This window comes from Ursus arctos, unplaced genomic scaffold, assembly GCF_023065955.2.
Source record: "Ursus arctos isolate Adak ecotype North America unplaced genomic scaffold, UrsArc2.0 scaffold_9, whole genome shotgun sequence".
Taxonomy (NCBI): domain Eukaryota; kingdom Metazoa; phylum Chordata; class Mammalia; order Carnivora; family Ursidae; genus Ursus; species Ursus arctos.
Window position 1 is genome coordinate 30,800,780 of NW_026623111.1, and position 26,245 is coordinate 30,827,024.

Consider the following 26,245-nt stretch of genomic DNA (forward strand, 5'->3'; position numbering starts at 1 on the left):
GTCTCGCTGAGGAGGTGACATTTAAGCTGAGATGCGAATGGCCAGAACGAGGTAGGCATATTCTGAGGAAAGAATAATCTCAACAGAGAGAGTAGCAAGTGCCAGGGGCAGAGGGGACAGAGGGGACAAAGGTGGGAATCAATGTGGCGCATGGGGGAAGAGCCAGAGGAAGCTGTAGCTGGACTGTGGTGGGCAAGGGGAGAGAGGAAAAAGATGCACAGGTAAGTTCGGAGTGGGAGGAAGGCAGACCATAATGACAGGTCATGAGGTTTTGTTCTAACTGTAAGGGGAGGTCGTTAGAAGGTTTTAAGCAGGGCAGTAGCTTGATATAACTTACACTTTAAAAACACTCCCTCCGAGGAAAGAGTAAAAGCAAGGAGGCCAGTTAAGAGGCCAGAGGTTGTACAAGTGACAGGTATTGGTGGCTGTCAGGATGGCAGGGGTTGCAGAATGGACTATACACACTCTCCTCTCATAATAGGCGTACACAGGGAGGAAAATGTCAAAGGCTACACCCCTACCTGTGGGGCATTAATGTCTGTATTCACGAGGGTGCAGATGAGGGTGCTGGGTCAAAAGATCCCAAACATATTTGGTTTAAACAAGGTGCAGATTTACTTCTGTCTCACATAACAGAGGTGAGCACTCCAGGACTGGGTGAGAGGCTGGCCTGAAAAGCACAAAAGTGGTACACTGAGGAGCCTGCTCTCCACATGTGGCTTTCATCTTTAGCTTCCGGATGGATCCTCCAGTTTGTATCTCCTATCCAGGAGAAGGGTAAAAGGGTCAAAGGAATCCATACTCATTTTCTTAGAGATATGACCCAGTTTCCAGATACATCCCACAACCAGATTTCAGTCACATGTCCACATCAAGCTGCAAGGGAGGCTGGGAATTGTACTCTCTATCTGGATTGTCAGTGCCCTGAAAAAACTCACACATTAATTAAATAAAGGGTGAGGGGATATTGGTGACAACTAACAATCTCTCTCACAACATTTTTTAATTTATCTGCATAGTCATCTGTTAGGGGCTGAATTGTGTCCCCTCCAAAATTCACATGTTGAAGCCCTCACCCCCAGTACCTTAGAATGTGACTCTGTTCAGAGATAGGGAAGATATTTGAAGAGGTAATTAAGGTTAAATGAGGTCATAAGGGTAGGACCCTAATCCAATATGACTGGTGTCCTTATTATAAGAGGAAGAGACATCAGGGATGTGTGCATACAGTGGAAAGGCCATCTAAAGACACAGCAAGAAGGCAGCCATTTGCTAAAATTCTAAGACAACCAGAAAAGTCCTATTCAGTAACCAGTTATAAATAAATGTGGCTCTGAGTTTCCTTTGCAAGCAAATAAATCCACGCCTTTGCCCTCAACAGCCTGTGACTGTAGGCTATATAGTTGACCCTTGAACAATGTCGGGGTTAGTAGTGCTGACCCCTTGTACAGTCAAAAATCTGTGTATAACTTATAATACCTCCAAAACTTAATTAGTAAAAAATCTGTGTATAACTTTTAACACCCCCAAAACTTAATTACTAATGGCCTCCTGTTGACCAGAAGCCTCATCAATAACTTAAACAATTAACACATTTTATATATGTTATGGGTATCATATATTGTGTTCTCACAATAAAACTGGGGGGAAAAAAGAAAACATTAAGAAAATCACAAGGAAGAGAAAATATATTTACATAGTACCGCACTGTATAAAGTCCACGTACAAGTGGATCCATGCAGTTCAAACCCATGTTGCCCAGGGGTCAACTGTATTTCCCTTTATATATATAAATTATTGTCATGAGTCCCCACTGGTTAACTACATATTTGTGTGGCAGGGTAAAAAATAATATACTCCGATGTGAACAAAAAATCTTTATTTTTCACAACTGGTCTAATTTTTTTCCCAAGCTCCAAAGTTGAACAGGATGACAAAGCTCACCCAGAGGCCAGTGAGGCTCCGTAAGACACTCCAAGGGCCACTGTGTACACTTCTGAGGTTGACCCTTTTCTTGCTGCCATGAAATCCCAAAAATTCCTGTTCACACAGAATCCATTTGGAAAAGGAGAAGGGAGAGTACAGGTCCTTGAATGAGCTTTACTCAAGAGTGTTTCCATTTGAAACAGAATGGTTGAACCAGAAGGGACTGAGGTACCTGTAATAGGCAAGTTTGAGCACCACTTCAGCCTCCAGCCTTGCTCCCTAGCTTAGTTGAAACATAGTTTTCATTAATTCTTCCCCGAATGTGTAGAACTAATAGAGGCACCACCTAGACAGCAACTTAAAACCATCACGTTCACCAGAATCCAAATGAATGACGGTTTCGTAAATAGAATTTCCTGACTTTAAGTTTCTGCAACATTGTTTTCACCAGTTAGTGTTAACTTCATATTAAAAGCAGCTCTAATATTAGCCCAAAAAAGTCCATGTTTGTTCTTCTCCTTGGGCCATTCCAAGTAAGTCCGCTGTGTCATGAGAGCCCTCAGCTTGTGATACTTGCTGGGAATGCAGTTCTGTGGAATGGGTTCCAGCAAGATCAGGATTAAGTTATTAGATCCTTCATGAAATAGACTGTGGTGGGCAAAGTAGAGTTCATAATGGCACCACTCACTTTGGACGAAGTTGGGAGACAAAACAAAGATCGACTTATAACTTTTCTCAATGCAGTTTATGATATTTTCCACAATGCTTTTGCCAGGAACGAAGTTTCTCTCATGGAGACAAATCCTTATATCTTCTTTTTCTAGCCAAGGTACCAGTTCATTCTTCACCCAAGCAGAATCATGTTCACTGTATGAAATAAAAGCATGGAACTGGAGGGTTCTTTGGAGTTCTTCTAAGGGTGTGTTCCTTGCCCTGCGCCGGGTCTGGGTCCACTGATACATCATCCTGAGATACCACGGCAGATCAAAGTAGATACAGAGGGCAGTCACAATAACTGTCAACCCCAGCACAGTGACCCCAACGGTAACAAGCAGCAGAGTCGTGTTGCAGGATAACTGAGACACGTGGAAGTCCTTCAATGGGGTTCCCTTATAGTTTTCTGGATAGTCACATTTATAAGAATCAGGCCAACCTTCTACCACTTCACTTGATACTTGGCCTAGACTTTGGACAAATTCTCTGAGCTCACATGTACATTGGAATGGATTGTTCCCTGCTCTTATGGACTTAATCTTCTGGCAGCTCTGGAAGAAATCAGCTGATGGGTTGGAAATTGAGTTAGAGTCAATGATCAGTACAGAAAGGCTGCTAAAGGTACCACAGTCAGGAAGGTGGGCTAAAGAATTGGAAGCAACATTGAGTTCTTGCAAAGCTTCTAGTTTCATGATTGGTTTAGGAATTTTCCTTATTCTGTTATCGTGAAGATCAAGTACCTTGACCTTGGGAGGTAAACATCTGAAAACAGAGTCAGCAAGGATATTTGAAGACAAATTTAACACCACTATACTCCCAACCCAAGTGCAATCTCCATCATCTCTATCATATTCCAGAGAATTCCCACTAACATCCAGTATTTCCAAAGATGTCATATGCTTAGTCATGAGACCTACTTTGTGAAGGGATTTTAATTTATTCTTTCGTAAGATAAGTGTTTCCAATCTAACTAGTTGGGAACAATTTTGAAAAACACTATCTGTGAAACCATTCTGGGTAAAGTTCAAAAACTTAAATGCATTTGATGGCGGAGGACAAAGCATGTGTATAAAAGGTGTATCTGATATGGTTAACATCATAATGTTCATCTCAGAAAAAACTGTATACAACACTGTCTGTGAAAAAATAAAAACTTCATTTTTAACGTGTTCTATTTTCAATGCTTTCAGTGCTGTTTCAGAATAATGAAAATCTTCTTCATCAATACTTCCAACTATTGTTAAATTATAAATACTGAGATATTCTATAGGTTTGGGCCAAAGAAATTGAAAAATTCTAACCAGGCATTTCCAAGTTGTTTTCATATGTTTGAGAGTAAAATTCAATAAAGTTGGACCTCTAGTGAGTCCTGATAAAAATTTAGTTAAAACTTCACAGTTGTCATTATTCAGTATAATATTAGTCAGTTGTAAGCACCCTAAACTATTAACTGATATGTTCGCTTGGACAGAGAATAACTGATCTGGATGAAAAACAAGGTGAAGTGTTTTCGTATTCAGAATTTGAAGACTTTCTGTTTCTTTTGCGTAATAACCTTCTAAATCCAGAAGGATATAATTTAGATGCAGATGAGCAATTGGGAGCAGATCTAATTGTCGTAACTTTGTAGCACTTAATCCTAGGAAATGTAGTTGTGTCAAGTTGCCAAATTCCTTGCAGATGGGCAGGACATCAAAGTCATTGAAGGAGAGGTCTAAATGCTTGAGACTTGTGATAAGATGGCAGGATATATTCTGTAACTGATTGTAAGATAAATCCAAATATTCCAAATCCTGGTTGAACTTGAAAATGCTAAAATCAAGGTACCAGATTTTATTATGAGAAAGTCTCAAAACTTTTAGCCCTGAGAGGTAGCTCAAGTCAGAGATGTGAAGCTCGGATATGCTGTTCTGAGAAATATCTAAGATTTTGGTTTTTGGTGGCAGGTCTTTTGGGACATGAGTAAGCTTCATATTTGACATGTCTACTGCAAATTCACTTTCATCAGAGAACTGGATTATGGTTCCAACTATTAAGGTGACCGTGTACACAAAGTAAAAGCTCCCAGTGATAGATTCTTTGTCTTTGGTCATGATGTTGAGATGGCTATTCCCCAAAGCGTTGTTGCTGTTCCTCAGAGCATCTTGATATGTGTCCAAATTCTAGAAATATAATAAACATTAAGTTGTATAACTATTGGAGAATTGCTTTCAAACCTTCACTTTCGAAACACAAAATCTTAATGATCTTTTTCATTCACTATCAGAGTCATTTCTGCCCACGTAATTAAGTGTGATATTTTCCCAGTTACGCAGCTTGCTGGTGCCAGGGGAGGCAATACAGACCTTATTACCAAAGAATTATGGTTCTGTGTTTTATCCTGTCTGGGTACTCTCTGAGGGATCCACTCAGGGGCTCAGCTTTGTTTCACCCTCTTCAGAACTTTCTCAGGGCTGGAGCAGCCTCCTGGATACTGTTTACTGAAAATCTTTAAAAGCAAACATATTAGCCACAGGCACCTAGAACAAGGAATACCAAATGTGACAAACACCACACACACCAAAAAGCCAGGGAAGGAAGAGGCTGGGAAAATAGATACAGGGGAGAAAAAAGTCTTTGGAAAACTCCATGTATATCATGAAATCTAGAAAACTACGCATATGTCCAGGGCTGTGTGGAAGCTCAAAAGATCTAAGAAAATCCTAAATTTTCACCTCTGGCTGACCTTTGGCTCTGTGAAAGCAGAAAGTGAAAGCTAGGGCAGAGCTGTAAAGAGCCTGGATAAGCACTGAGAAAATGCCAGAAATCAAGAGCCAATCTACAAAGATCAGAAGTTTTGTTTTATTTTTTCTCTAGATGTTTAAGTAAAATCTCCACCAAGCACAAGCTAGCCACTAAGCTAATGGAGCAGAGAATTCAATGGCCACACATAACAAAAAATACAGTCCTTACACAATAGAGCAGTCACTAAGCAAACAACCAACCACACCCCACGACAAGCAGCAGCAACAAAACATGGGAGAGAGGAGAATCTGAGTTACCACATTGTAATATTTCCAGAGTTACCACATTACAACATTCAAAATGCCTACTTTAAACAATAGAAGGCATGCAAATAAATTAGAAAGTATTATCCATTTATAGGAGAAAAAAAGAAAAGAACAAAGTTAGAGAAGTGACACTACCCAACTTCAAGCTTTCCTATAAAGCTACAGTAAACAAGACAGTATGGTATTGGTGAAAGAATGGACAGAGAGATCAATGGACCAGAATGAAGAAGTCAGAAATAGGCCTACACAAATATAGCCAACTGGTCTTTGACAAAGAAGCAAAGGCAATTCAGTAAAGAAAAGATAGTCTTTCCAACAAATGGTGCTAGAACTATAAGACAGCCACATGCAACAACAACAACAACAACAACAAAACAAAAACAAACAATCAAAAAAAAAGGAGGGGAGGGTCTAATACAGACCTTACACCTTTTACAAAAATAACCCCCAAATGGATCATAAACCTAAATGTAAACTGTAAAACTAGAAAACTTCTAGGGGATAATATAGGAAAAAAATCTAGGTGATCTTCAGTTTGGAGGTGACTTTTTAGATACAACATCAAAAGCACAATCCATGAAAGAAAACATTGTTAAGTTGGACTTCACTAAAATTAAAATCTTCTACTTTGCAAAAGACACCATTAAGACAATGAAAAGACAAGCCCCTGTCTGGAAGAAAATATTTACACAACATATACCTGATAACAAACTTGTGTTTTACACACACACACACACACACACACACACAATGAACTCTTAAATTCAGCAATAAGAAAATAACAATTTAAAAATGGACAAAAGATCTGAGCAGTGACCTCACCAAATAACAAATTAGTATATGAAAAGATACTCAATATCATATGTCATCAGAGAATTGTAAATTAAAATAATGAAATACCATTACATTCCCATTTGGGTGGCCAAAATCCTGAAACAACACCAAATATTGGTGAGGCTATGGAGCAACAGGGACATTCATTCATTGTTGGTGGAAATTCAAAATGGTACGGACACTTTGGAAGATAGTCTGCCAGTTTCTTACAAAGATAAATATACTCTGACCATATGATCCATCAATCACACTCCTGGGTATTTACCCAAATGAACTGAAAATCTAGTTCACTGAAAAAGTTTGCATGTAGATGTTTTAGCAGCTTTATTCACAGCTACCAAAAACTGAAAGCAACAAGATGTCCTTCAGTAGGTAGAAAGATAAACAAACTGTGGTACAGCCATACAATGGAACATTATTCAGTGCTGAAAATAAATGAGTGATCAAACCACAAAAAGTCATGGAGGAACCAAATGCATGTTTCTAAGTAAAAGAAACAAATCTGAAAAGGCTACATGCTGTATAATTCCAACTTTATGGTATTCATAAAAAGGCAGAACCAAAGAGAAAATAAAAAGATCAATGGTTGCTAGTGTTTGGGAGAAGAGAGGGATGAATAACCAGGGCACAGAGGATTTTTAGGACAGTGACACTGTTCCATATGATATTGTAATGGTGGATACAGGACCTTCTGCATTTGTCAAAGCCCAAAGAACTATACAACACAAAGACTGAATCCAAATGTAAATTATGGACCTTAGTTAACAATAATATATCAATTATATAATGTACCACACTAATGCAAAATGTTGTAATAGGAAAAGCTGTACACAGTGAAGAAGGGGTATATGGGAACTCCTGGACTATTTGCTCAATGTTTCTATAAAACTGAAACTTCTTTAAAAAAATAGAGTCCATTAATTTAAAAAGAGGAGAAGTATATAGAAATGCAACAAATTTCTACATATTAATTTTGTATCCTGCAATTTCACTGAGTTCACTTAACAATTCTAGTAGTTTTTTGATGGATTCTTTAGGGTTTTCTACATACAGTATCATGTCATCTGCAAATAATAAAAATGTACTTCTTTGCCAATTTGGACGCCTTTTATTTCTTTTTCTTGTCTGATTGCTGTGACTAGGACTTCTGGTACCATGTTGAATAAGGGTGGTGAGAATGGACATCCTTATCTTGTTCCTGATCTTGGAGGAAAAGCTCTCAGTTTTTCACCATTGAGTATGATGTTAGCTATGGGTTTTTCATATAAGGACATGTTCTCTATAAACCTGTTTTGATTTGAGAGTTTTTATCATGAATGGATGTTATACTTTGTCAAATGCTTTTTCTGCATCTATGGAGAAGATCATATGGTTTTATCCTTTCTTTTGTTGTATGTATCACACTGATTGCTTTGCAAATACTGAACCACGCTTACATTCCCGGAATAAATCGTACTTGATAGTGGTGAGTGCTTTTTTTTTTTTTTTTTTTTACTGTATTATTGGATTCATTTTGCTTGTATTTTGATGAGCATTTTTGCATCTATGTTCATCAGAGATATTGGCTTGTATTTCTTTTTTTGTAGTGTCTTTATCTGGTTTTCGTTTCAGAGTAATGCTGGCCTCTTAGAATGAATTTGGAAGCTTTTCATCCCTTTCTGTGGCGTGTGGTGTTGTTTTTTTGGGTTTTTTGTTGTTGTTGTTGTTGTTGTTGTTGTTTTTTTTTAAGAATAGTTTGAGAAGACCAGCTATTAACTCTTCTTTAAAGTTTGGTAGAATTTGTGAACCCAGCTGCTCCTGGACTTTTTGTTCTTTGGGAGTTTTTTGAATAGTGATCTAATTTTATTAATAGTAATCAGTCTGTTCAAATTTTCTATTTCTTCCTGATTCAGTTTTGGAAGGTTACAAATGGATTTTATCCATTTCTTCTGTTGTCCAATTTGAAATTAAGAGAAACAATCCCATTTACAATTGCATCAAAAATAATAAAATACCTAGGAATAAACTTAACCAAGGAGGTGAAAGGTCTGTACTCCCAAAACTGTAAAACACTGATGAATGAAATTGAAGATGACACAAACAAATTAAAAAATATTCCATGCTCATGGATTGGAAGAATCAATATTATCAAAATGTCCATGCTACCCAAGGCAATCTACAGATTTTAATGCAATCTCTGTCAATATACCAACCTCATTTTTTACAGATACTAAAATTTGTATGGAACAACAAAAGGCCCTGACTAGCCAAAGCAATCTTGAGAAAGAAGAACAAAGCAAAGGTATCACAGCCTCAGATTTCAAGATATACTACAAAGCTGTAGTAATTAAAAAAACTATACTTGCACAAAAATAGACACATAGATCAACAGAACAGAACAGAGAGCCCAGAAGTAAACCCACTTTTATATGGTCCATTCATCTACAATAAAGGAGGTAAGACTATACAATGGGGAAAAGACAGTCTCTTCAAAAAATGGTGTTGGGAAAACTGGACCATACACAAAAATAAAATCAAAATGGATTTTTAAAAATAGGGAAAAAAGGAGAAGAAGAAATTAATAGAAATGGTTTCTGAAGAATCACAGGCATTGATTTTCTAGACAAAGGTTTTAAATCAACTGTCTTAAAAGTTAATGACATAACTATGGCCTCTTTTCATTGGACTTAGAAGATACTATATTTTCTTTTACAAGGCAGTCCTTTATCCCTCCAAAATGTTGTAGCACTCAGTTTGGTAATCTAAAATTGTACACAAGGGCAATCAAGGAGCTATTTCCAGAAATTACAAGACGTTCTCAAGAGTCTACACCAGTATTTAATTTGGCACTAAACTCAGCCATCTGCTGTAACCAGTGACTTCTCATGGGTGAAGGGTTAATAAAACCCATTTATCTCTTTCTCTAGTGACTAATCTTACCTAGGATTAACTTTCTAGCTCTTTTCTGAAAACCTAACACATGTAGAATGTCCCTTGTTACCAGAAAACATTACTTTTTGGTAACAATGACTCTTGAATGGTAAATAGCATCCATATTAAAAGGACTGTGTGTGAACTCTATGTGCAAAGTAAGAAGCCTGTGCTGTATTTCCTCTCCTATATCTTTCCAAGAAAAGTGGACCAGGTGTGGCCTATGAGGGCTTGTGAGTCTGAATGATTAGATGAGCATGAGATAAGCTCCTGGTGGTCATTGTGAAGCCATAGCATGCAGTTGGCCAGACTTTGAGATCCTCAACTCAGTTTGGGCAAGGCAACATGAGATAAAAGGAATGGGGGACACCTGGGTGGCTCAGTGGGCTGAGCATCCAGCTCTTGATTTTGGCTCAGGTCATGATCTCAGTGTCGTGAGATCGAGTCCCACATTGGGCTCCATGCTCAGGGAGTCTACTTGAGGATTCTCTCTCCCTCTCCCACTGTCCCTCCCCCTGCTCATGCTCACATGCTCTGTCTCTCAAGTAAAATCAAATAAGTCTTTTAAAAAAAAGGAATGGGGAGGGAAGTGGGTGACAGGGTGGAAGGTCCATCCACCTGTGGCTTGATGCCTAAATCTCTGTGGTACATGACAGGATAGATCGTTCTGTGAGGTTGAAGATTGGAACAGAGCCAAGTTTGTGTCATAAGGAAGAACCACCTACTCCCTCCACCTCCATGAATTGGACCTCACCAAAACCAGTTGTAGCTGGGCTGGCAGAGATGATACCACTGTTCATGGAGCTATTTGAGAAGATATGATTAATACACACCAAACTAGACATTTTTGACTGGCTGAGGGGTAGAAGCAGGCACAGCAGCCCATGGACCCCATGTTTGTGACTGAGACAAAGCAGTGGGACTATAACTGTGCAAAAGATCAAGCAAGAAGCTAGTCCCAGAAACTAAGACATACATTCATGAGTCTATACCATTCCAGCTTTGATCTGTATGCAAAAGCATTTATGAGCCCCTGCAGGGAACAAAAGCTAGCAGGACAGACAGGGCTCCACAGCTGCCCCCTTCCCATGCAGCATCCTAAAAGCAGCAGTGGCAGCTGTGCTGGCCACAGGGCAGCATCCTCCACCTACAAAGAGTGCCCACAACCACACCTGCCTGGAAGCACCTACAGGTAGACGTTAGAGGTGCTCTCACAGACCGGGAAGAGGCAGATGAGATAACATAGACTCCATCCTTTGTGGGCACAGGAAATTTTTTTTTTTTGTCATAGGATCTCATTCTTTGACATAATTCCCATAAAAATGGATATGTGTTTTTCCAATTCACACTAGATCAAAAGCCACAAATTGAGAGAGACAGAAATGGGCATTTGATAATCTGAAAACATCGAGTTCCTACAGTTGACATGCTGATAAAACAGGAAAAGACAGTGAAATATTAAAAAGTACACTGAAGAAGTCAGAAGGCATGTCTATTAGAAGCTGCTGTATGTGTGGGATAACAGTTTTCCCCAGAGCCCAGAAAGTCTCACCGTACTACAACAGATTACAGGTGTTGATGTTCATGACACTGATGCTGAGTGAATGAGAAAAGATTACCTGTCTGAAGGGTGGAGGCAGGTGCACGAATCCACAGATGCCATACTTGAGACTGGTACAAACGGTTGGAATGTGAGGTCCGCTCTACCCTATTCAAGAGCTGATCTGCACACGTAAACATCTAGAAGCTCCCAGGAGACAAGAACAGACAACATTTCTTAAGTAGGGCCTTGCATAGCAGGAACAATTGAAAGCAGATGTTGACTACTTATTGTTCATCACCTGAAGGTATATTGGAAATAGTAAAACAGTTAAGAGATAAGTAGGGTTTCTATTAACCATTCTTCAGAAGAGTAAAACTCTTCTGGGCTGGAGAATTTCATTACAAAATGGCATATGGTTAAAAGTCTCTAGGGGTGCCTGGGTGGTCCAGTCGGTTAAGTGTCCAACTCTTGGTTTCGACTCAGGTCATGATCTCAGGGTCATAAGATCAACCCCATCTCAGCTCTGCACTCTGCATGGAGTCTGCTTGAGATTCTTTCCCCCTACTTCTCTGCTCCCCACCCCCTACCCCCCCACTCTCTCTCTCTCTCTCTCTCTCTCATAAATAAATAAATAAATAACAAAATTTTTAAAAGTCCCTCACTGCTTCTCTTCTAGAGCCTCTTCCAGTTGCCACCAAAATACCCATGAAAACATAGAAACTTTTAAAAACCCATCCTGCCACCAAAAACAAAGAAGGATAGAAAATTAGTGGTGGGATTGAAAAGCATCTACATCCATGAAAAGGGATCAGGAGCCATATTAAGGGAAATCCATCCTACTCAAGTTTTGTCTCAGGAAAAGACTCCTTCACAAAGGGTGGGAAGGAATTTTCTCTCCCTCTGTTTGCATATCTCTGTTTGCAGATGTATGATCTTATATGTGGAGAGTCTGAATGACTTCATGAAAAAACTGTTAGAACTATTAAGTTCAGTAAGGTTGCAGGATACAAAACCAACATACAAACAGTTACATGTCTATGTATTAACAACAAACTATCTGAAAAAGAAATGAAAAAAAAAAAATCCCACTACAAATGCATCAAAAAGACTAAAATACCTGGGAATAATTTTAACCAAGGAGGTGAAAGACCTGTATACTGAAAACTATAAGACATTGATGAAAGAAGTTGAAGAACACACAAATAAATAGAAAGATATCCTGTATTCATGAATCAGAAGAATTATACTGTTAGAATGTTCACATTACCCAAAGCCATCTATAGATTCAGTGCAATCTCTGTTAAAATTCCAAGGGCTTTTTTCACAGAAGTGGAAAAGAGAATTATAAAATTCATATGAAATTACGAAAGACTCCAACTGTCAAAGCAATCCTAAGGCAGAACTGTGTTAGAGGCATCACACTTCCTGATTTCAAACTATACTACAAAGCTGTAATAATCAAAACAGTATGGTATTGGCATAAAAACAGACATGTAGACCAGTGGAACAGAATCAAGAGCCCAGAAATAAATCCATGCATATACAGTCAACTAACATTTGACAAGGGAGTCAAAAATACTTGATAAGGAAAATGTATTATCTTCAGTGAATGGTGTTGGGAAAACTGGATATGCACATGTAAAAGAACTGGACCCCTATCTTACCCCACTTACAAAAAAACTTACTCCAAATGATTAAAAATTTAACTATAAGACCTGAAATCATAAAGTTCCTGAAGAATATATAGGGGGAAAGCTCCCTGACATCGGTCTTGGCAATAATTTTTTGGATCTGACACGAAAAACATAGGCAACAAAAATAAAAATAAACAAATGAAGCTACATCAAACTAAAAAGCATCTGTACAACAAAAGAAAAAAGCAGCAAAATGCAAACTCAACCTACAAAATTGAAGAAAATATTTATAAATCATATTATCTGATAAGGGATTAAGATCCAAAATATATAAGGAACTCAGACAATTCAATAGGGAATAATAATAACAATATATTTTTAAAAATAATTTGATTTAAAAATGGACAGAAGACCTGAATAGACATTTTTCCAAGGAAGACATACAAATATCCAACTAGTACATCAGAAGATGCTCAACATCACTGATCATCAGGGAAATGCAAATCAAAACCACAATGAGCTATCAGCTCACACTTGTTAGAATGGATATCAAAAAGACAAAAGATAACCTGTGTTGACAAGGATGTAGAGAAAAGGAAACCCTTGTGCACCATTGGTGGGAAGGTAAATTGGTACAGCCATCGTGGAAAACAGTAGTTTCCTCAAAATATTAAAAATAGAATTAGCACATGATCCAGCAATCCCACTTCTGGGCATATATCCAAAGGCAATGAAATCACGGTCTTAAAAAATCATGCATCACCATATTCGTTGCAGCATTATTCACAATAGCCAAGACATGGAAACAACATAGGTGTCCAATGACAGATGAATAGGTAAAGAAAATGTGAGATAGATAGATAGATAAATAGATAGATATAATGGGATATTATTTAGGCATAAAAAGAAGGAAAGCCTGCCATTTGTGACAACATGGATGGAAGTTGAGGGCATTATGCTAAGTGAAATAAAGTCAGACTAAGAAAAAAAAACCCTGTATGATCTCACTTATATGAGAATCTAAAAAAGCCAAACTGATAGAAACAGAGAGTAGAAAGGGGGTTGCCAAGGGCTTAGAGACAGAGAAAATGAGATGTCGGTCAAAGGGTACAAACTTCCAGATAAAAGATGAATGGGTTCTGGGGATCTAATGTGCAGCCTGATGCCTATAATTAACAGTAGTGTATTATATACTTAAGAGTTGCTAAGAGAGCAGATTCTCACAATCAAAAATAAAAGGTCACTATGTGAGGTGACAGATGTGTTAACTAACCTTTTTGTGGTAACCATTTTGCCATATATATATAAAATTATCACGTTGTAGATCTTAAATTTACACAGTGTTATATGTTTATTATATCTCAATAAATCTAGGGGGATAAAAGAACTTAACAAGAGGTAGGGAGGGACTTGAAGGTGAGTGCATATTGTATTCTGAGATGTGTAAGCCATACAACAATACTTGTAAAAGGGCAAAGCTAAGAACACTAGGGGGCTGTATTCATCAGGAATTGCAGTTTGTATATGTAATACTCCATTAGGTCAAAGTATCAGAGAATTGGGCAGTGAGGATAAGAGAGGCTACTACTTCATACTGGTACAGTATGGTATATACTGGTACAAACAGCTCACAATGAAAATATAGAGATAAAGACACACTGAATAACTGCATCAAAATTTACAAAGTAAAAATGCTCAAAACGTAAGGAGATATTGATAGTGAAGACATGTAGTGCATTTCTCTGGGTCACATTAGATCGAGCAGCATAAGATAAGCATATGAGGATCTAAATAAAATAATAAAGGATTTAATAGTCTTTGAACCTATAAAAAAAAAGAATATTGTGTATCTAAGTCCCCAGGTTTCATGGAGCATTTGGTAATATTGATTATTCAGTCAAATACATTTTTAAATAAATATCCCAAAGCAGAAATTTGTAAAGTCATTTTTCAGACTACAAAATGAACTTTTTAAACCACTTTTTAAAATGTTCTAAACATTTTCTGGATCAAGAAAATCACGTTTTCAGTGACAAACATTAAAAACTATGAGAGTCAATAATGTGGTGTGCACATACTCTAGATGCCTCCTCTTGCCCTAAATCCCCTAAATGATAGGGAAAAAAATACACACACACATACACACACACACACACACACACACACACACACACACACACACTTAAAGTCAGGAAGAGAAGTCTTTAGGGGAACTGAAACCAAGAGAAGTCTCTGTAAATCACAAGCAGATTGGACTGCAATAGAGTACTAGCTTCTGAAAGATGTCTACCTCCTAATCTCAGAACTTGTGAATATGCTATTACATGGAAAAAGGGAATTCAAGTTGAAGATGGAATTAAATTTGCTAATTCACAGACCTTAAAATAAGAGGGTTATCCTGGATTATTCAAGTAGAACCAATGTCATTACAAGGGTCCTTAAAAACAGAAGAGGGAGGCAGAAGGGGGGAGGTCAGAGTGATGTGATGTGATGTGATGTGATGTGATGTAAAAAGGACTTGAGTTGCCATGAGGTAGGGGCCATGAGCCAAGAAATGCAGGTAGCCTTCAGAAACTCAAAAAGACAAGTAAATGGATTCTCCCCTAGAGCCTCCAGAAGGAATGCAGCCTTGCCAACACCTTTATATAAGCCCAACAAGACCTATGGTGGAGTACTAACTAACTTACATAACTGTGAGATAATAGATATGTTTTTTGGGGTTTTTTTTTTGTTTTTTAAAGATTTTATTTATTTATTCGACAGAGATAGAGACAGCCAGCGAGAGAGGGAACACAAGCAGAGGGAGTGGGAGAGGAAGAAGCAGGCTCATAGCGGAAGAGCCTGATGTGGGGCTCGATCCCATAACGCCAGGATCACGCCCTGAGCCGAAGGCAGACGCTTAACCGCTGTGCCAGCCAGGCGCCCCAATAGATATGTTTTTTAAGCCACTGAGTTCATGGTAATTTGTCATAGCAGCAATATAAAATTCATATAGACAGTTTCATAGCAGCAATATAAAATTCATACAGACAGTTTCATCCACCCTTCTGACAAATAGGCTGTGAAAACAGATCAATAAGCAGTTTGACATGGAGTTTCAACCATAATTTGGGTTGCACAATCAAAAAGTATGACACTTACAAAACAAACACCACGATAGAAGGGAACCAAACTGAAGATATAAGAGAAGTTAACGCCCAAGGAAACAGAGATAAAAGAGCAGAATAGCCATTGATAATAGATAGATATCCTCAGAGAGAGATAAGAATTCTAAAAAAGAATGGAATAGGATCATGGAAATTAAAAACGTAATAACTGAAATGGAAAACTCATTGTATGAGTTGAATTGCAGAGTGGCAAATGCTGATGTGAGAATTTGTGAGATGGAAGACCAAGAAGAGGAATTTTCCCAAAACACAGCACAAGAGGCCAAAATGATGATATATATGAAAGAAATACTAAAAGACTTGGAAGATAGATCCACCATCTGAATTACCAGAGGACAGACTGTCCTCTGAAAAATAAACTGACTCCCCCACAAAAAAAGGAATGAAGTGGATGCAAGAAGGAATACTTTGCAAAGAAGGTAGGAAAATTTAGTGCTAAATTCCAATAAGTACTGATGACAAAAATTTTAAAAACAATATGAAACTAAAATTGCCAACAATTACAAGGGAGTTAGTAGACAGAGGGGGCGAGGGAGAGAGTGAACTAAAAGCATGCTATGATCCTTGCCTGATTAAGGAGAATCTATAGATAGATACAGTTAATTCAAGATGTTGCTAGAAAACTACAAGTCTAGGTATGTATATTATAAAATTAAGAGTAATTACTAGAAAATACAAATAAAAGAGATAAATTCCAATCATTTGGTGGTGGGCAGAAGCTCTTACTGAAGGAATAGCATGTAACGATTAATTAGGATTAGAATCTAATATTGTAAGAATTGTTTATTATTATTAGCAAACCTATGATGATAATACACCAATAGATAAAAGGAGAGAAACAGATGAGCATCTCTACAGATGTTAACAATTGACTTGTTAAATTCAGCATTCACCTTTGACTAAAAATACAACTTTAATTAAAGTAGATATTGAAAAGATACTTTGACTTGATGAAAAATATATTAAGTATCTAACTTAAAAATATCCCACTCCCAAGGCATTTCTGTTAAATTCAAAGTCAAGAATGCCCACTGTTATTTAACAGTGTTCTAGAAGTTCCAACCATTATAATTAAGGTGAGGGGAGAGGAGGAATGAGAGAGAAATATTGGAATGTAGAAAATAAAATGATCACTATTTTTAGATATATGATTGTTAGTGTGAAAAACCCCAGAGAAGTAATGGAAAAACTGTTAGAACAAGTAAAAGAATATGCTGAAGTGGCCGGTACAAAATAAATTATTTTCTGAAAAGGAAATCTAATCATCTAAAAATAGTGAGTTGTCAAGTAAATTATGGTTATCTCCATATAATTAAATATTACTATGTGGCCTTCAAAAATAATAAAAACCTAATTTCATGGGAAATTGCACACCATCTATAAGTGACAAAAAGTCTATTTTTAAAATGTACAGCAATAAATATGTATAGATACATGTGGGAAAATTAAGATACATATCAAGATACTGAGTAATTATCTCTACATGGTAAGATTATGAGGGAGTTTTATTTTCCTCTTAGCTGTTACCTGTATTCTTCAATTTTTCAACATTCAAATTAAGAAGAGCACATTACTGGAGTGTCTGGGTGGCTCAGTTGGTTAAGTGTCTGACTTGATTTCGGCCAGGTCCTGATCTCAGGGTCATGAGATAGAGCTCCCCAGGAGGCTCTACACTGGGTGTGAAGCCTGCATAAGATTCTCTCTCTCTCTCCCTCTGCCCCCTGCCCCCCCCACACTCACTCTCTCTCTAAATTAATTAATTAATTAAAAATAAGAAAAAATAAAAAAGAAGAGCACATTATTTGCTCAGAAAATATACCAAAAAATTAAAAATCAATAGTTAACAATACAAATTATGTCCAACCTCACAAAAAATAAAAATGCTCCCTAGGTTCACTGCAGCATTATTTACAAAAGCCAGGATATAGAAGCAACTCAAGTGTCCATCCATAGATGAATGGACAAAGAAGATAGTTATACAATATTTATACAATAGAATATTCCTCAACCATAATTATTACTTGTCATTTGCAACAATGTGAATGGACTTATAATGTTAAGTAAAGTAAGTCAGACAGAGAAAGACAAATACCGTATGATTTCACTTACATACGGAACCTAAAAAACAAAACAAACGAATAAACAAAGAGTAGAAAACAGACCCATAAATACAGAGAACAAATTGGTGGTTGCCAGAGGGGAGTGGGGTGGGAAGATGGGCAAAATGGGTGAAGGGGAGTGAGAGGTATGGGCTTCCAGCTATGGAATGAAAACTTCAAGGTGAAAAAGAGTACATCATAGGAAATATAGTAGATGTCATTGTCATAGTATCATATGGTGACAGATGGTAACCACACTTGTGGTAACCATAGCATAACATTTAGACTTGTTGAATCACTATGTTGTGAACTGATACTAATGTATTAAAACCAATGTAACATTGCCTGTCAACCATTTTGAATTTTTTAAAAATGCATATTAAAACAAAACAGGACATAACATCTAGATGAATCATGTTCTAGATCTCAGTTTAGACGGACCCAGGCAAAGAAGTTACTTGAATAACAAAAGGAGGAGGGATTTTAAGATGGACCCAGCATTAGATTCTATTAAAAAATAATAAATGTTAATTTTTGATAATGTGCTTTGGCCATGTAGGAAAATGTACTTCTTTTAGAGATATAGAATGAAGCATTTACAGAGGGAATGTTAGGATGTCTATAATTTAAGATTTTTTAAGCATAAAAAGATAAAGGGAATCAAATGGGAATTTTTGTTTCTTAAAGATAAAAAAAAAAAAGTATGATTATTTTACCTACCAAACTGGAAGAATTAAAAAATATAATAGCCAGGGGCACCTGGGTGGGTCAGTCGGTTGGGCTTCTGCCTTAGACTTGGGTCACAATCCCAGGGTCCTGGGATTGAGTCCCGCAACAGGCTCCCCGCTGAGCAGGAAGCCTGCTTCTCCCACTCCCCCTGCTTGTGCTCTCTCACTTTCTCTCGCACGCACGTGCACTCTCAAATAAATAAAATCTTTAAAAATATATATATATGTATATGTATATACATATGTATATATATTATGTATACATATATATATTAACCAATATTGGCAGGTGTGACTAAAATAAGAACTCTTGTTTACTGCCGGCAGAAATGAAAAATTAGTACATACTTTCTGAAGGGCAATTTGGTCACATACATAAATTCCTTAGAAACATGCTTACCCTTATTTTAGCAATTCCACTTCTCAGATTTTTCTCTTAAAGGAATTATCAGAAATACACATAAAACATTACTATGAAAATGCTTGTGACATGAGGAAAAATTGAAAAAAAAAATGATAATGTCTAGTGTAGAAAACAGTTTAATCAGTTGTTGTATACCTAACACGGAATAGCATGCAGCCTCAAATATTGTACTTTTGAAGTAATATGTTATGTAAATATAATTTAAATGTATATTAAATATAGGCTACAAATAATATAATGAATAAAAGAATACAAAATTGTGTATGTAGTAGGACTCGATTTTTGTAAAATATTAAAACCTGACAAAATACACAAAGCCTCAGGCAAAAGAGAATAGGAAGAAATATACCAAATGCTAATAGTGGTGATCTCTGAATCACAGGTACATTTCATTTTCTTTCTTATGAACTTTTGCATATAGTTGAAAATTTCTAATTTTGAACATTTTTTTAAAACAAAAGATTTGTCTCAAAATAAAGATAACATAAAAATATTTTATATTTAAAGAAACATGCTTATCTTATTTGGAATATTGATGTATCAGAGAACTTCTACACGATAGTAGATCACTGACATTCGTGGATAAGGACCCACGGAGAGGTCCCTCCATGGTGTCTATATTCAGGGGACTGAAATTCAGCCACCATGTAGGAAAGCTGACCAGCTGCCCTGAGAACATCCTTCCCCCTACGCACACAAATATTCCTCCAAGGGCATTTATATCTTCAAGCAGCTTCTAGTGTATACCCTTAACAAGCCAGCCAGGAGCTTTTCTATTTAAGCAAAATAAAGGAGAGGGAAAAGAGGGAGCAGAGGGTCAGAGTGTTTGTAATTTGTTTTAAAAGCAAGTAAAAAGAGACCAAATGTAAAAGTCTTTTTCTTTTTTCTTTAATGCATCCAATAAAAAGAGGGCAAAAAAAAAGATGGAAAAAGCTCTGTTTCGGGGGGGGTGGAAACTCTGGTGGATAAGAATCTATGAAAATTAAAACTATGAAAAAGACAACGATGAGCAAAACATTGAGATACATGTGAGTCCATCGTGAAGTCAAGAAAGAAAGAGAAAGAAAGAAAGAAAGAAAGAGAAAAAGAAAGAAAGAAAAAAGAAAGAAAGGCATTGCTCTATTTGCCAAAGCGTAAGTAAGAGACCTGGAGGAAGGCAGTGCTAGACCCATCCCTGGCACTTCCTCCATTTAATAAATGTTTCTTCAGGGCGCACTATGCCGGAGGGCAGGAGCTGGGGGTAGAAATACCAAGAGCGCTGACAAAATAATCCCTGCTTTCAAAGGGCTCCTACAGGAGTGACAGATACAAAGGAACAAGGACAGCACCAGGTGATGGGGGAGATCAAACGCTCTGTCCACTATAGAAACACAGAACTTGGGCTGTGTGCCGCCCCAGTGGCAGAAACTCCTGTGAACGTTCCTGGAAGCGAGCAGCTAGAGAGAGGTGACAAGTGTAGACGGAAACAGAAGAAATAACATCAGCGTTTTCCCTGCATTATGGCTGCAAGTGCTAGTTACGTCTTTTCAAGACGGCCCGGAAGACACCCTTCTTTCGATCATTCTTGGAAATTGAAAGGACATCCACAACATTTTTCAAAGGACACTTGAAATCATCTGGCAAATTTGTCAAAGCGTTACCTGTCTCCTGTGTCATCGTTGGCATTTTCTCGCACACTTGAGGTATATTTATGCCATAATTTGAACAAGCCACAAAAGCCTGCTTACTTACCAAGGTGTTTCTTTCCCCCAGAAGAGAAAGTAACTTCAAAACGCAGGGGAAAGCAAGCGCTTGACAAAATGCAGGTCCTTGGTATGAGGAAAGCGGTGCCTCAGAAACGATTTTGTGCCATCTGTTGAGTCTTCCTGGAATTACACCGAGGCAGGGATTTCTTTTTCAAAGATCACGTGAAAAGCATGTGGGGCAGCAAGATTTTTCTGGGCTCTGGACTCAAACAGTAATCCAATTTTTAAATTCGTATGAGCACACACTGTAGGACAATTTCAGTGTGAAGGAAAATGGTTTTTTCTAAGGTAAGATTTATGTGTAAGAGTTTGCAGCCAGAATGTTGAATTGTCACCAGAGTAGAGTTATTGAACATGGCCTGTTTTCTATGATCAGTGTACTTAACGTTTCCAAAATGATCGCAGCCACCATTTCCAAGCAATTTTGGAGCATTGCTTTAGTTGGATGAGGTCCTTTAAAGGGGTGCCTGGGTGGCTCAGTCGTTAAGCATCTACCTTCAGCTCAGGGCGTGATCCTGGCGTTGTGGGATCGAGCCCCACATGGGCTCCTCCACTTCGGAGCCTGCTTCTTCCTCTCCCACTCCCTCTGCTTGTGTTCCCTCTCTCGCTGGCTGTCTCTCTCTCTGTCAAATAAATAAATAAAATCTTTTTTTTTTAATTAAATACATAAAGTAAAATAAGCTTAGGTCCAAGATTCGTTTTTTGAAAAATCAGCTTTCAAAGAAAGTTTAGTAGTTGATACATAAGTATATAGCCACACCTGGGGGATATTGCATCCTGTTTCCCCACATTCTGACCAATATTTGGTATTATTAGATGCATTAATTCTTTTTTTTCACTACTAAACACATTTATTGGGCTTTCATGGTGTGCTACATACTGTGTTATTGGCTTTCTATTCCATTATCACATGTGATGTAGTAACGATCCCTCGAGGTAGATATTATGATTGTGCCCATTTTGTAGATGAGGACACTAAGCCTTAAAGGCTGGAGAATTTGCCCAAAGTCACGCAGCTAATAAGGGCCAATAGATGCACTAATTCTTTTTTTTTTTTTTTAAGATTTTATTTATTTATTTGACAGACACAGCCAGAGAGAGAGGGAACACAAGCAGGGGGAGTAGGAGAGGAAGAAGCAGGCTCCCAGTGGAGGAGCCTGATGCGGGGCTCGATCCCATAACGCCGGGATCACGCCCTGAGCCGAAGGCAGACGCCCAATGACTGAGCCACGCAGGTGCCCCGATGCACTAATTCTTAATTCTAGAATAACAAATAACACTGAGATGCTGCAGGACTAAATAAAAATCCATTTTCTAGAGGCCATTTAGAATAATTTTAGAACAATCAACAAAGGCTCATACAAAAAGAAGGTGTCTGGTTAACCAGACGCTTCAGGCAGCCAGGATATCTAATTTCCAAGACTTTCTACTTAATAAAGATCCTGTAAAGAACTGAACATATGAGTTAAATAATTATTCTATAATCGATCCCATTGTCCAGCATTACCTCATCTTTACGAAAAACAAGTTGAGACCCTACAATTCGGCCCATAACAAAGTGAGACGTTTGGGTAAGAGTCACTTCTGCTTTCGGGAGGAAGGGAAAGGCTGGTTTCTTACTATTCATTCTTACTCATCAGCCTTAACAGGAAGTCTTCTCAGGCCCGGGGAGGGCCAGCAAGGAGCGATGGGTCTCTGAGGGGCCAGCAAAAGGAAACAGCTAGGGAGCAGCAGGTATTGCTGACACTGGGAGACCCGCTTTGTGAAACAGGCAGAGGAGAAAGGGGCCATCTGGGGTTTTAAGGGAATTTTAAGCAACACTGGGCTGAAGTCTTTAAGAAAACACACACACGTTTACATACACGACATTCATGCGCACACATAGACCCATCGCTGCAGATTTGGTCACATCGCTCAATGATTGAACAGATGCTCATGAGGACGTTTCACAATGTCGGTTTTCGGGAACAAGGAGACTATTCCTGTTGAGGCTGTTAGAATTCGGAGAAGTGTCTCTAAGGCGACTATAAAGCCACAGAAGTCAGCTTGTATAGAAGACCGGATGGCGGTGGAACAGACAGTATTGGGCTGAACTCCCAATACCAAGTACGTCTTGGGCAAGTTGCTTAACCTCAGAGGGTCTCCATGTATTTACTCCAAATGGGAGTAGTTGCGATTTTTAGGGAAGAAAATGAATATAAAGTGGCTGGAATCGTGCTTGACACAGAAGAGAAGTTCTTCTAGTAAGAAGCTTTGCAATTCTATACAAGCCTTACATTTGTACACGTTGAGATGGAAAGACCAGGATATACTATTAAGTGAAGAAAATCAAGGAGAGCGTTGATATGTGTGTACAATCTGGGCTGTACAGGGCTTGAAACCTATCCCTCCTGTGTGCAGTCATCCACAGAGGTCCATCACTCCCTCACTCACTGAGCATTTCAGATATTCACTTAGATAATCTTCTGGCACTTCACAAATATTAACTCACTTAACCCTCATCAAGGGGCTACGAGATAAGTCCTATCTCTAGCCCCACTTAAACTGGGGGAGAAGCCATCAAGTAACTGTCCCTGGTTGCGCATACTGGGACCGGGGGTCCAAACCCAGATGAAATCCAGCCCCAGTATCTGTATGCTTCAGCACCAAGCCAGGTGCCTTGGAAGATACCACGTGTCCTTACAAGACCCACAGAGGAGAGACAGAGAGGGGAGAAGGTGGGCAGAGACTGGAGCTTTGCAGCCACAAGCCAAGGAATGCCTAGGACCGTCACAAGCCAACAGCCCTGCCCACACCTTGATTTTGGACTTCTGGCCTCCAGAACTGGGAGAGAATGAATCTCTCTGTTGTTTTAAGCCGCGCAGTTTATGGGAATTTGTTATGACAGCCACAGGACACTGACACCGTCTACATACATATGCTGGTACGTGCATAAAAATCTTTTTTTCTGGTATATGCATAAAAATCTTAAGAAACTGTTACCTTTGAGCAGAAGAACCAAAGGAAAGAGAGATTTTTATTCACCATTTTATGCTTTTTTGTCCTTTTTAAATTTTTTTACTAGGTACATGCATTAGCTTTATTTTAAAAAATAGAACAATGTCAGGGTGCCTGGATGGCTCAGTCGGTTAAGCGTCCAACTCTTGATTTCAGCTCAGGTCATGATCTCGGAGTTGTGGGATCAAACCCTGAGTCAGGCTCTATGCTCAGCACAGAGTCTGCTTGTCCCTCTCCCTCTGCTCCTCCCCCTGCTCTCTCTCTCTCTCAAATAGATAAATAAATCTTTTTAAAAAAAAAAAAAACAGTGTCATAGTAAAATGGGTAAAATAACAGTCTAAGAATGGCAAATACACTACCCCAATACAGACAGAGCAAAACATTTTGATGATATTTACTTTTTAAAAAACTGCCTTTCTCTTTTCCTGGAAAATCAATCAATGAAGACTTGCGTCTACCAACAGCTTTAAAACAGCCTATATGAAAATTATATCATAAAATGTACAAACCACTAGAAATAAAATTGGTAACTTAAATATTGATATTAAAATCCAAATCTGCTTAATAAAAAGAAAAAAGGCAAGCCACATGCAGGGAAATGATATTTGCAACACATATAACCACAAAAGGATTAATATCCAAAATATATAACAAGTTCCTACAAACCAATAGGAAAATGACTAACAAACCCAATGGGGGCGAAACTAGCAAAGGATATAAACAGATGGACAACAGGAAAGTAAGTAGATCAAACATGTAAGGAATGCATCCTCATTAGAATATGGGAAAATACAAATTAAGACAACCAGGAGGCACCATTGTATACACCTGGGATGGACAAATATTAAAACATCTGGTAATACTTAATGTTGGTCAGAATGTGAGGAAACAGGAGCTCTCACACGTGTTCAGAGACTTAAATGGTCTCGGATGGCAACAGGCATCTGTATTATTGTAAAAGCTCGATAAAATAAAATAAAATATAATATAAAATAAAATAAAATAAAAATAAAAGCTCTTAGGCGATCTAGTTGCAAAGGACCAGGGCACTCTGAGATCTAAAGGCCATGCTGAACACACCCCCTCTAGTGGTCCATATTGTCCTCAACTGCACCCCTCACACCTCAGGGCCTGGAGGCGATGTAGCCACCCTCTTACCGCCACTTCCAGATCATCTTTCTCCCTCCAACCCTTGAAACCTACCCCTCCTGTGTGCAGTCATCCACAGAGGTCCATCACTCCCTCATTCACTGAGCATTTCAGCACCGCTCAGAGTCCCAGTGCAACACCGCCCCTGCCATAATTCTAGTGATTTCAGTAGCTATGTGGAGATTCTTTCATTCCCCCAGCTTCTTAGTTCTTGGATATTCTCTCCTCTAGTGATCGTATACTGTGACGTACCCCAGCCAGGCATTTCCTCATGATACCCTAGATATTATTATTACCAATGGCCGTTCCCTCTCCGTAATCTCAACCGCCAGCATCCCACTCTCCAGCTACCACCCCCAACTCTTTCCCTCTACTGCCAATAATTCCTTGGCCCCACTGCACTGGACTGAAAGGTCATGATCCAGCCTTTTAATCATCCCTCTGCATTCACCCTCAACTCCCTTCCTCCTCTCTCCTCTACCCAGGTTAAATTCAACTCATCACCGGACTGACCACACGGAGCTTGAACAGCTGGTTGCAATTGGAGAAAATACACATCCATGCTGACTTGTTTTACTCAAAATTCATGACTGGGTCCCAACCTCAAGAGGGAGTAGCAATCCTACTATCCTTTCTACTCCCCTTCCCTAGCCTGTTTGCTCTATTTTATACTTCCTTCCCTCTCTTATGTTTCCAACACCTCCTTTCTTCCTCTCTCAGCTGATGATGCTTCATTTTTCATGCAGAAAATAAATGCAACCAGAAGAGCATTTCCTCATCCTCCCCCCAAAACTCTACTAGCCTCCTTGTACCTGTCTACCTGTACTTTCCTCTGATCTCCTGAATGAACTCTGTCAAGAGCCAACTCCTGCCCGTTGAGCACTGAATTCCATTCCTGCTTGTCTACTCAAGAAAATCACTCTTTCACTCTAGCCATGATCTTTCTTCTACTATATTATCATTTTTTTTTGCTTTACTGTATGATTCTAATTAGCATATAATGCTACAACTTCTCTCATATTTGAACTCCCAATCTCTTCATCTTTGTTCCTCTTTACACCAGAACTCCTTGAAAAAGTCACTTTACTCACTGTCTCTAAATATTCTTCTTCCATTCTCTCAAACCCACTCCAATCAGGTTTCTTTCTCTACCACTCCAGAGAAATGGTTCTTGTTAATAATTCACATTGCCAAATCCAAGGGTCAATTCTCAGTGTTGATCAGAACCCTCAGCAGTATTTAACACAGTTAAAGGATCTTGAAAGGTTTTCTTACTTGGCTTCTGGGACCCCATACTCCCTTCCTCCATTCTCATTTCCACATAC

General features: G+C 38.4%; 2 protein-coding genes across 6 annotated transcripts in view; both read right to left on the reverse strand.

The window, feature by feature from the left end:
- TLR1 (toll like receptor 1) overlaps positions 1-11,142 on the reverse strand; it is a 34,450-nt gene extending 23,308 nt beyond the window's left edge. The window contains exon 1 of the mRNA XM_048211774.2: positions 11,054-11,142. The gene's annotated coding sequence lies outside the window, so the exon portion shown is untranslated. The remainder of the gene's footprint in view (positions 1-11,053) is intronic.
- TLR6 (toll like receptor 6) overlaps positions 1,865-26,245 on the reverse strand; it is a 28,810-nt gene continuing 4,429 nt past the window's right edge. The window contains exons 1-3 of one of the 5 annotated variants that reach the window (XM_048211772.2): positions 20,761-20,841; positions 4,986-5,128; positions 1,865-4,802 (exon numbers count right to left, since the gene is read on the reverse strand). In XM_048211772.2, the coding sequence (XP_048067729.1) occupies positions 2,349-4,733 (2,385 nt within the window). In that variant the 5' untranslated portion in view covers positions 4,734-4,802; positions 4,986-5,128; positions 20,761-20,841 and the 3' untranslated portion in view covers positions 1,865-2,348. Of the gene's footprint in view, positions 4,803-4,985; positions 5,129-11,053; positions 11,157-20,760; positions 20,854-26,245 lie in introns of those variants that run through there. The other 4 variants (XM_057309921.1, XM_048211773.2, XM_048211770.2 and 1 more) reach the window with 4 other exon arrangements.